General features: G+C 44.6%; 1 protein-coding gene across 1 annotated transcript in view; it reads left to right on the forward strand.

The window, feature by feature from the left end:
• Nucleotides 1-3,566: 3,566 nt before the first annotated feature.
• Nucleotides 3,567-12,557, forward strand: part of CUZD1 (CUB and zona pellucida like domains 1) — a 42,081-nt gene continuing 33,090 nt past the window's right edge. Inside the window, exons 1-2 of the mRNA XM_040361328.1 lie at nt 3,567-3,707; nt 8,492-8,621. Coding sequence (XP_040217262.1) covers nt 3,626-3,707; nt 8,492-8,621 — 212 coding nt within the window. The 5' untranslated portion in view covers nt 3,567-3,625. The remainder of the gene's footprint in view (nt 3,708-8,491; nt 8,622-12,557) is intronic.

A 12,557-nucleotide genomic window follows, 5' to 3' on the forward strand; every position in this document is an offset into this window, starting at 1 on the left:
AACACATATGAATTTTTGATGCATGCAATTTAATAACCACTTCCGAACCATGCACTTACGCACCCTCCCACCCAAGCCAATTTTCAGCTTTCAGCACTGTCGCAATTTGAATGACAATTGCGCGGTCATACTGCACTGTACCCAAATGAAATTTTTATAATTTTGTTCCCACAAATGGAGCTTCCTTTTGGTGGTATTTGATCACCTCTGTGATTTTAATTTTTTGCGCAACAACTAAAAAAAGACCGACATTTTTGAAAAAAATTACGTTTTTTTTTTTTTTTTCTGTTAATTTTTTTGTAAATAAGTAAGTTTTCTTCTTCAATTATGGGCACTGATATGGCGGCACTGGTGGGCACCGATGAGGTGGCACTGGTGGGCACCGATGAGGTGGCACTGATAGGCACCGATGAGGTGGCATTGATGGGCACTGATAAGCGGCACTGATAGGCGGCGCTGGTATGCTGCACTGATGGGCACTCATAGGCGGCATTGATGGGCACTCATAGGCAGCACTGATGGGCACTCATAGGCGGCACTGATGGGAACTCATAGGTGGCACTGACGGGCACTCATAGGCGCACTGGGCACTCTTTGGCTGCACTGATGGGCACTCATGGGGGGCACTGATGGGCATTCATGGGCGGCACAGATGGGCACTGATAGGTGGGCACTGGGCATAGATGGGCACGAAGAGGTGGCACTGATGGACACTGGGTGACACTGAGGGGTGGTACTGATGGCATTGCTGGGCACAGTCAGTGCACATGTTGCCAGTCACATGTTGCATCGATTTCATTAAAAACATTTTTTTTTTTTAATATCTATCTGTGCTCTATTGAGCACTGGGGGGCACTCCCTGGTGGTCCAGTGTGGGGATCCGAGGGGGGGCTGCGCTGATAAACAATCAGCGCGAACCCCCCCTGTCAGGAGAGCCGCCGATCGGCTCTCCTCTACTCGCATCTGTCAGACGCGAGTGAGGAAGCGCCGGTCAACGGCTCTTCCTGTTTACATCGTGATCAGCCGTGATTGGACACGGCTGATCACGTGGTAAAGAGCCTCCGCCGGAGGCTCTTTACCGAGATCGGAGATGCAGGGTGTCAGACTGACACCCCACATCACCGATCGCCGCGCTGCGCGCCCCCATGGCATGAAATCCTGCAGGACGTCAATAGACGTCCAGTCGGAATTTCACAACCACTTCCTGGACGTCAATCTCCTATTGACCGGGCGGGAAGTGGTTAATAACCACTTACAGACCGGAAGATTTTCCCCCTTAATAACCAGGCCAGTTTTTGCGATACGGCACTGCGTCGCTTTAACTGACAATTGCGCCGTCGTGCGACGTTGTACCCAAACAAAATTGATGTCCTTTTTTTCCCACAAATCTTACTTTCTTTTGGTGGTATTTGATCACCTCTGCGGGGTTTTTTTTGGGCTATAAACAAAAAAATAGCAACAATCTCTTCAATAATTCTCATGACACATGGAGGCACAGAGCAAGGAGAGGACAGAGAAAAATACAGCCAAAAGGGCTGGTGAGTGTTGCAGTCAGGGGACTGAGAGGCATGGGTGCAAGCAGTCTGGAATGGATGCAGAGTCATTCTGGGAGGACTGTGTAGAAGTAGCCAGGAGGGCTAGTGAAAGGAGCAATTGCAGCCAGGTGGTCTGACAGTGCCTGAAAAGGTGATGATAGCAGAAGATAAATACTCCTGCGCACAAGTGAGTTAACAGGTGGACTAGATTTCGTGGTGGATAATGCCTCAGGCCTTGCTGCCCTCAGGGATCAGGGGTATCCTAGTGGCCAAGAAAAGAAGAAAGAAAAAAAGTGTGCACCAACCTTGTGCATTATCCTTAGATATATTTTATTAAAAATTAAGTAAAAAAACTACTCACAAACGTATGGATGAAAACTTGCGATACAAATAATCTCCAGGTGACAGCAATTGGTCTAAATGACAACAGACTCCAGATGGTAACAGAGGAGATTTCAGGGGCCACTGCTGGCTGACGTGTTTTAAAGGATTACCTTCTTCCTCAGAGCCCAGCAGTGTTGCTTCCTTCAGCTTCCCATATATATACATATATACACATATGCACCAATATGCACTCAAAAAGGCACCTCCCAGAGGGATCCAGTGTCATGGATATGCAATAAAGTCTGCATCTTACCTGATCTCCATGTGTTCATTAGAGGCCTGACCCTCCTTCTGACTGTCTTTTATCACCTTCCTCCCTGCATTGCTCCACCCTTGGCCATCCCAGGAAGCCTATATTAACCACTGCACTGCAAGTCCCCTTTGCTGTTCAACAGTGTTGTTTGCTAGTTCCTGTTTGCAGTGAGCCACGATTATCTTCCTGTGTACCGTATTTGGCTCGTCCCTGACTTCTCCTGTTTGCCTGTGCCCTTGACCTTTTGCCAGTCCCCTGTTGCCCTGACCTCGGCTTACCCATCACTACTGTTTGTCCTGCCTGCTGCTTCCTCTCTCTCTCTGTGAAGCGTGACTTAGGGGATCCCAGGGGTCGCGACCTGGATCCAGCTGCGACAAAGGCCATCGTCACCACTAGAGGCTCTGGTGAACACAAAGCTGGGTCTTAGACTCTGCGCCCTGGGCGATCTTGGGTTCGCTTCCTCTCTGATCGCAGCAGTCGGCTATAGGGTTCACTACCCTGTGGTGCATCCCTGACCCCCACGTGGTGCACTTGTCACCTGTCCACATTTGTAAATGGCTAATTGGGTGCAATTTAGACATTTTCACTTAGAGGTGTATTTACTTTTGTTGCCAGCGGTTTAAACATTAAGGCCTGGTTCACACTGGTACGATTTGAGATGCGATTTGAGATGTCAAATCGCATCTCAAATCGGCGGCATTTGCCGGCAATGGCACCGTCCTAATCAGTGCGACGCCGCACCGATCATCATCTAATCATCTGCGGCGATGCACCGATTTCAAAAAGTAGTTCCTGTACTACTTTTTGCAATTTCGGGCCGCGATTTACATTGACATCTGTGCAGAAACCTGCACAGATGTCTCTGAAATCGCGGCCAAAATCGGGACTGCCAGCGGGAGTGAAAGCTGAACTCGCACGGCTTGAGTTATTTTGAGGGGACAGAAAATTAACACTGTTTTACAAGCTGTACACTCACTACACAACATTGTAGCAAAGTGTCATTTCTTCAGTGTTGTCACATGAAAAGATAGAATAAAATATTTACAAATATGTGAGGGGTGTACTCACTTTTGTAATGTACATGTATCCTAATAGTGTTTCTTTATACAACCAGTCAGTATGGTCAACTGATGTATCACCAACTGGAGGGGGATCAATCCTTTAAACTTCTGTACCTTAATGTTTTCATTACACAATTCTGTTTCTGGCCCAAATGTTTATTACAGGACACGTATGAGAATTGAACAGGTGCTGGTTTCCTGCATAAGCCTCTTGTTTGCTAGCGTGATGGACAATGAGAATTGCCATCTGTGACTATCACAAAGTGCTCCAATGAAAACTTACGAAGGACGGGTGAGGTCCCCGCAAGCCTGTGCATGTATATAAATAATTATTTACTTTTCTTTCAGCACCATTCATGTGAGTTCTACAGTAGGTGACCTTCTTCTCCGAGATGTCTCCAGTAGGGTCACTAATTGCCCTGCTCCTACTCTGCACCTCTTCACTAGCTGAAGAGAAGGCTGTCCAACCGGAAGGTACGTAAATATCGCACTTGTCTTATTATTCTAGATCAGCCATTCTCAACCTTTTTAACTTTAAGAAACCTTTTAAATAACTTCCTGGTCTCAGGGAACCATTGCTAGTAATTGTGTATCTACAGCTCCATGGTACTGGGAAGAATCTCCCTACACTTACAGATAGCGGAAAGATCACTGGAGGCGAAAATTATTCTTTGCTCAAGGAGCCCCATAGCAACATCTGGAAGAACTCCAGGGTTCCTCAGAACCTTGGTTATTCTTGAATACATTTAAGAATATTCTTGATTTCCTCACTGAGCGCCAGGCCACGAATGTGTCTCTAATCAGTATACTATGTTGAAAATTTGAGGGCAGGTTGTTGAATTTGCTGTGAAGTAGAATCGGTAGGTTAACCACTTAAGACCCGGACCTTTAGGCAGGTAAAGGACCTGGTCAGTTTTTGCGATTCGGCACTGCGTCGCTTTAACTGACAATTACGCAGTCATGCGAAGTGGCTCCCAAACAAAATTGGGTAGTGTATATATATTTGAAACGTTATTAGTTTTCTCATCCCAAATGTAAAATAAGGGGCTACCTAAGGCATCCAATCAAATTGGATGACCTTAAGTAGCCACTCACAGTACAAAGTTGTTGGCAGAGGAAATTGTACAGTCAGATCATTGCATGTGTGGTGAGATTAAAGCACCTCGAAAATGTAAAAATAGCCCTTCGCTATTTCATTGTTATCATCAGCGGGAGGTCACATCACATTTCCCCCCTAGATCCCCCCTGTTAGTTTTATATCAAAGTTACATACATTAGATATCAGTGCTATCAGCTTCAAAAGTCAATCCCCACCAGTAAGGGTTCAAGTAACTAACAAAATATTTGGATCTTGGAACTTAAGCACCACCTTAAATGTTCAAGTCCAAAATGCAGTTTATTCCAAGCATAAATTGAGTACAAAAGCTAAAATGTTTCAGGAGCCAGACCTTGCCCCTTCATCAGGACGTGATTAAATATAGATACAAAGGGCCAGATTCACACAGATCTGCGGCGGGGTAACGTATCGTCTTTACGTTACACCGCCGCAAGTTTTCATCGCAAGTGCCTGATTCACCAAGCACTTGCGTGTAAACTTACGGCGGTGTAACGTAAAGCCGTCCGGCGCAAGCCCGCCTAATTCAAATGGGGCGTGTACCATTTAAATTAGGCGCGCTCCCGCGCCGAACGTTCTGCGCATGCTCCGTTAGGAAATTTCCCGATGTGCTTTGCGCAAAATTACGGCGCCCCAACGTGTTTTTTGAACGGCGACGTGCGTAACGTAGTTTCGTATTCCCGGACATCTTAAGCAAAAAAAATAAAAATTTTAAATTCGACGCGGGAACGACGGCCATACTTTAACATGGCTGTTCTAAATGTAAGCCATGAAAAAGCAGGCTTATGTTTGCGATGGGAAAAACCGACTAGCAAAGACGTAAGAGATTGCGACGAACGCGCGTATCTTCGTGGATCGCCGTAATCAGCTAATTTGCATACCCGACGCTGGAAAACGACGCAAACTCCACCCAGCGGCCGCCGGAGAATTACACCTAGGCAAGGCTGGACTGGGACAAAAATTTGGCCCTGGACTTCATCCAGACTGGCCCACTTTGACATGTCTCTCCTATGGCGGCCGGACAACTCCCGCACCCCCCCCCTCCGGCCACCCAAACCCCCTCTCCCCCTTCACTAGCCACTAGCTGTTCTACTTTATTAGAGTATAACGGTTGGTACTGGTACTCTTATAGGCAGTACCAGTGGGGAAGCTAGACATTATTTCACCCGGGGCAAAGAATCAGTTCGGTGCCCCCCCCTTATTGGACAAGATTAGGAAGAAGTGAGAAACTCCCAGGCCATAGCTGTTGAGTCAGCTGTCTGTCCTCTCCCCCATGCTCCTCTGGTCCTCCCCCTTATTCTCTGTTCCCCCAGGTGAGCGCTGCGGGGAGGGAGAGGAGGTGAGCTCTGCGGGGAGGGAGAGACAGAGGAGCGGAGGGGGGCCGCGGTCCGCTGTCACTGAAGCCGGCCCACTGAGCCATCGGCCCACCGGGAAACTCCCTGTAGTCCCAATGGCCAGTCCATCCCTGCACCTAGGATCCGAAGGCGTATGAAGCCGTACGCCTGTCGGATCTTAGCCAAAAGCCATCGTATCTTTGTTTGTGAATTACAAATAAAGATACGACGCGGCAAATTTGAAAGTACGCCGGAGTATCAGCAGATACTCCGGCGTACTTTTTCTGTGAATCTGGCCCAAAGCATGTAGACTTAAGCCTCATACACACGATCGGACTTACATCGGACAAGTCCATGGAATTTTGTCCGAAGGGCATTGGCCGTGAACTTGTTCTGCATACAGACGGCAGAACTTTTTCAGCCAACCTATATGAAACTATGTTGTTTTTCAGCTCTTTAGCGCCACCCTTTGGGCAACTTCTGCTAATGTTGTCTGATGGTTAGCATTGGTTCGGAGCATGTGGGTTTGTACTTTGGATTTTAGTCAGACGGATTTGTGTACACACAATCGGATAATCCAACTGAACACATTTGTTGTCGGACAATTTGAGAGCATGGCTATCCAACATTTGTTGTCGGAAATTCCGACAACAATTGTCCAATGGAGCATACGGACAGTCAGATTATTCAACGAAACACGTCCATCACACAATTGTTGTCGGAATATCCGATCGTGTGTACTGGCCTTTAGGGTGTGATAAGTTCTGAGAATTAACACCGCAACACTGATCAGCTCAAACAGGGCCAGGTATGGCCAACAAAATGTGTTGGCTTTAGTACTAAATTTATGTTTACAATAAACTTAATTTTGGACTCAAATATTTAGCGTGGTGCTTCAATTACAGATCCAAATTTTTCCTTCACAACCCAAGGAGACTATGGTCATGTTTCCTTGTACAGAAACTGCCTACCTATCATTTAGAGGCCCCATAATCCTTTATAACGATAGTTAATAGATTTTTTCACTGCTATAATAAGAGTGGTATAACACATATTTTTTTAGTAGTTAGCGCAGTCAGCACTTTTGCTATATCTAACATCCCACTTTAGGGTGGGACATTCTTTTGACTGCAGCAAACGTACTAATTTAAATAAAATGGCAGATGCTCCAACCTCTCAACACTCCAAAACTATAAAAAAAAAATTGGTCATCAGTTCTGCTTTACATTACTGGGTTCTTGTAGCTTCATTCTCAGAGCCACATTTTCTATGATGTAAAAAAGATATCCATCCATCAGGGATTTAATGGGCTCTGGTGTAGACATCTAACCACCAAAGGTACAGTATACAGTAAGCCGTTGGGCGATTCAGTCCACCGACTTCTAGACACGTGCATTCGTTTTCGTCAGAATGCATTTTTGTCCGAATTTCAGGTATTTTCGTTATTGTTTTAACAAACGAAAACGAACGCAAAGAATAGGAAAACCGAAAGATCCGACATAAACAAATACTTTATTTTCGTTTTCGTTGGTCGAATGTGCCTTACCTTAACTCTATTAGTCTAATATTATTCTACATAGAGAGAAGAGATTTGACATTATAGAGAGAAAAGATTGAACATTATAGAGAGAAAAGATTCAACATTACAGAGGGAAAAGATTTGACATTATAGAGAGAAAAGATTTGAAATTATAGAGAGAAAAGATTCAACATTATAGAGAGAAAAGATTTGAAATTATAGAGAGAAAAGATTCCACATTATAGAGAGAAAAGATTCGACATTATAGAGAGAAAAGATTTGACATTATAGAGAGAAAAGATTTGACATTATAGAGAGAAAAGATTCAACATTATAGAGAGGAAAGATTCGACATTATAGAGAGAAAAGATTTGACATTATAGAGAGAAAAGATTCGACATTATAGAGAGAAAATATTCGACATTATAGAGAGAAAAGATTCAACATTATAGAGAGAAAAGATTCGACATTATAGAGAGGAAAGTTTCAACATTATAGAGAGAAAAGATTCCACATTATAGAGATAAAAGATTCAACATTATAGAGAGAAAAGATTTGACATTATAGAGAGGAAAGATTCTAAATTATAGAGAGGAAAGATCGCTGCTGGAATTGGGTGGGGGAAGTCAAATAAAAATAATGATGATGATGAATGTTATTGGCTGATTGTAACCAAAGAGGAGGAGCAGTAAAATAGCTAGAACTAACTTGACAATTCAACATGAACGACGAAGATTCGACAAAGCATCGAAAAACGTTGAATCTGTCATTGAAGGCTTTTGGTGTCTGTTGATAGTTCTAAGAAGATTCGACGAAGCAGCTAAACTGTACAACGCCGCAATCATACATTTCCGGTCAAATGCTCCGCCCATAGGCTATAGAAAAATTCTAATGTTGGTTGACTAGTAATAATAATTAATAAATATAATTATTACTAGTGTCATACAACATTAGAATTCTATTATAGCTTGTAGGGGGAACATTCGACCATCGCGGCGTCGTACAGTTTCTCTTTGAACATTCGACAGACAGTCAGACGCCATAAGCCTTCAATGACAGATTCAACCTAAATTTGTTCGGATTTTCGGACGAATGCAATTTCCAACGAAAAACGAAGTAAATAAAAACGAATTTCTGGAGTAACTAAATAAATGTATTTTTTCGGACAAAAACGAAAATCCAAAACAAAATATTTCAGTGTGCACATGTCTACCAGCTTCTACCCAATGCTGATTTGTGAGCTTAAAATAGACTGATTTATCATATGTTTTTTTTTTTTTTTTCATTTCAGCACGATGTGGATCCAGCTTTATAGACGAATACAAACCTGTCCAGATCCAAGTTGCCGAAGGCCTAGACTGTACCTGGGACATAGTGAGGACAGCCAATGAGACCACCCGAGTAATCTTCTCCGTGCTTGAGTGAGAACAACTCAAAAGCAATGTGCTTAATGTAGTGACCTATAAAAAGGATTCTTCATTCTTCTGACCAATCTTATCTGGTGAAGGCTGAAATATGATTGGTCACATCAGTGCTTTTGTTAATGTCATAAGATTTATAAAGCCAGTCAATGCAATGGCAAACTGTAGATCGCTTATGTAGCCGTCTTTAAAGTGGAGGTTCACCCGGAAATGAGGCTCATTTTGTCAAGGGGAATCGGGTAGTTTTTTTAATATTGAAGCTGTACTTACCGTTTTAGAGATACATCTTCTCCGCCGCTTCCGGGTATGGGCTGCAGGACTGGGCGTTCCTATTTGATTGACAGTCTTCCGACAGGCTTCCGACGGTCGCATCTATCGTGTCACGATTTTCCGAAAGTAGCCGAACGTCGGTGCGCAGGCGCCGTATAGAGCCTGTCAATCAAATAGGAACGCCCAGTCCCGAAGACCATACCCGGAAGCGGCGGAGAAGATGCATCTCTAAAACGGTAAGTACGGCTTTGATTTTAAAAAAACTACCCGATTCCCCTTGACAAAATGAGCATCAATCTAAGGTTAAAAAAAAAATTTTTGGGTGAACTCCCGCTTTAACTTGATGTAAAATTGAAGCATGGCAGTGTATTGGCACTTATTTATCTAAAATAAGAACTTTGTTGCCTGATAACATGGGATAACCTGAACTGAATAATGACAGAGAGGCTCAATATACAAATCTGCACCGGTCACACGAATCTGCAAAGGTCTAAAATAAAAATAAAATCTGTTTTCCTTTATTGTAAGCATAGGAGCCATATTTAGACACCATCCTGCCATAGATGATCCTGATTTATGATAGGCTTTGGTGCAAGCTCCATCGCTGGTATCAGTAGTGTATTTAGGTTTTATGCTGCCCTAGGCCTGACTAAACTCGTGCACTCCCTGATTTAAATATGACCCACCCTTTTCTGTCAAGGCCACATCTCTAGTGTCCCCACTCGAAAATTTCAGGGCGGGTCTTGAACAGCAGTTTAAGACCCACCCTGAAATTTTTGAGTGGGGAAAGTAGTTCTGAGGGCCTTGGGTGGGGGGGGGGGGTGGCAATGGATTCCCTTCACTTATATAGATTCCCTCTCACTTCCTGTTTGGCTATGGGGCAGGAAGTGAAGGAAAATCTCTGCAATGGGACAGTAAAAAATAAAGTGACAGGGGCTATAACCCTCCCTTACTCTATACAAAATGAAAAAAAAAAGTGTTGCCTATAGTTCTACTTTAAGCACACATTTCTGATAATTTTATGAAGAGGACTAAGACGATATAACTATGCCAATGGTGCAGCAGAAAACATATAACACAGTGAGGAAGGTTTGTGGTCCAGGATATTAGGACAGTCAAAATTAAAAGCGGCGCGGCCCAGTCTGCCCCATAAGACTGGCATTTACATTAACAGTGTAGCACAAGCCGACTGGGTATTCTTTCCGTGCTGCCCCCCTGCGAAGTGGTGACCTAGGCCTGGGCCTTGTTGTTTGATGGACACAGTGGCAGCGTTTAATGGGCACAGTGGTGGCAATTTAGGGGTACAGTGGCTGGGTTTGATGGCCACAGTGGCTGCGTTTGATGGGCACAGTGGTGGCAGTTTATGGGTACAGAAGCTGCGTTTGATGGCCACAGTGGCTGCGTTTGATGGGCACAGTGGCTGCGTTTGATGGCACAGTGGTTGCGTTTGATGGGCACAGTGGCTGCGTTTGATGGCACAGTGGCTGCGTTTGATGGCACAGTTGCTTCGTTTGATGGCCACAGTGGCTGCTTTGATGGCCACAGTGGTGGCAATTTATGGGTTCAGTGGCTGCGTTTGATGGGCACAGTAGCAGCATTTAATGGGCACAGTGGTGGCAATTTAGGGGTACAGTGGCTGCGTTTGATGGCCACAGTAGCTGCGTTTGATGGGCACAGTGGCTGCGTTTGATGGGCACAGTGGCTGCGTTTGATGGGCACAGTGGCTGCGTTTGATGGGCACAGTGGCTGCGTTTGATGGGCACAGTGGCTGTGTTTGATGGCCACAGTTGCTGCGTTTGATGGCCACAGTGGCTGCTTTGATGGCCACAGTGGTGGCAATTTATGGGTTCAGTGGCTGCGTTTGATGGGCACAGTAGCAGCGTTTAATGGGCACAGTGGTGGCAATTTAGGGATACAGTGGCTGCGTTTGATGGCCACAGAAGCTTTAATGGGCACAGTGGCTGCATTTGATGGGCACAGTGACTGCGTTTGATGGCACAGTGGCTGCATTTGATGGGCACAGTGGCTGCATTTGATGGGCACAGTGGCTGCATTTGATGGGCACAGTGGCTGCATTTGATGGGCACAGTAAGGCTGCATTTGATGGGCACAGTAAGGCTGCAATTGATGTGTTTTTTATTTAAGTTTTTTTGCGCCCCCCCAAAAATTTTGAACACCAGACGCCACTGTTAAAGAAGTCATAGTACAGCTTATATATATTATATCATTTAATTACATTATAATATTTTTTAAATCTCCTGTACAGAAATGGCAATAGAAACTGGATTGGTTACTTTTTTGGGGGAAGTGGGGAATAGTTAGACCCTGTCAAGTCTTTATTGCTGTCTGTGTCCCCACTGGGAAGATCCACCACACGATTTGTTCTGGCGATCACTCTCTTCAAAAAACAGAAAGTGAGGGTAAAGTTTTAGCCTTATCACAAGACCAAGAGCTGAGGGGAAGTCTTCCAATGGAGACATCTACACCAGAAACAACTGTCTAAGAGGGGAATTTCTCTTACTTTGGGGCAGGGCCGTCTTTATTGTTGATTGGACCCTGCCCCCCCCCCCCTAATGCAATTTTGCTCTCCACCTGCTCTGAGACATACAATAAATAACAGCTAGACTTAAAATCAGTTTACTGTATCAGATCAGACAGTGATTGTGATTGGTTGCCAGAGGTTACAGCATATCATTACCACTTACTGACTGGTTGCTAGAGGTTACAGCACACATTACGGCTCACTGATTAGTTGCTAGAGGTTACAGCACATAATTTCTTCTTGTTGATTGGTTGCTAGAGATTACTGTATAGCAATACTGCTCACTGATTGGTTGCTAGAGGTTACAAAACATCATCTCTTCACTGCAGAGGGGCATGATATACATATGAATGCTACCAGCCTCAGCTATTTACATATGAATGCATCCGCTTTTTACATATGAATGTTCCCGTTATTTACATATGAATGATGGTTATTTACATGTAAACACAGGGGGTTAGATCCACAAAGAAATTACGCCGGCGTATCTATTGATACGCCGGCGTAATTTCAAAATTCCCGCGTCGTATCTTTGTTTTGAATCCTCAAAACAAGATACGACGGCTTCTGGGTTAGATCCGACAGGTATATGTCCTCGTACGCCTTCGGATCTAAGATGCAATACTTCGGCGTCCGCTGGGTGGCGTTTTCCGTGTCGGGTATGCAAATTAGCGATTTACGACGATCCACGAACGTACGCGCGGCCGTCGCATTTTCTAACGTCGTCCGTAGTCGGCTTTTTTCGGCGTATAGTTAAAGCTGGTATTTTGCAGGGTATAGATAGAATTTCCATGTTAAGTATGGCCGTCGTTCCCGCGTCGAAATTTGAATTTTTTTTTTGCGTAAGTCGTCCGTGAATAGGGATAGAGGTAACTCACGTCTAAGTTCAAAAAATTACGTCGTTGCGACGTCATTTTGCTCAAAGCACGGCGGGAAATTTCTGGACGACGCATGCGCATTTCATTCGGCGCGGGGACGCGCTTCATTTAAATGAAACCCGCCCCCAACCCGCCCAATTTGAAATCCGCCGCCAGAAATACACTACACCGTCTTAACTTACGGCGCAAAATCTCTGAGGATTCTAAAATGCGCCAGGTAAGGTACGGCGGCGTAGTATATCTCTG

Source organism: Rana temporaria, chromosome 8 (assembly GCF_905171775.1).
Source record: "Rana temporaria chromosome 8, aRanTem1.1, whole genome shotgun sequence".
Taxonomy (NCBI): domain Eukaryota; kingdom Metazoa; phylum Chordata; class Amphibia; order Anura; family Ranidae; genus Rana; species Rana temporaria.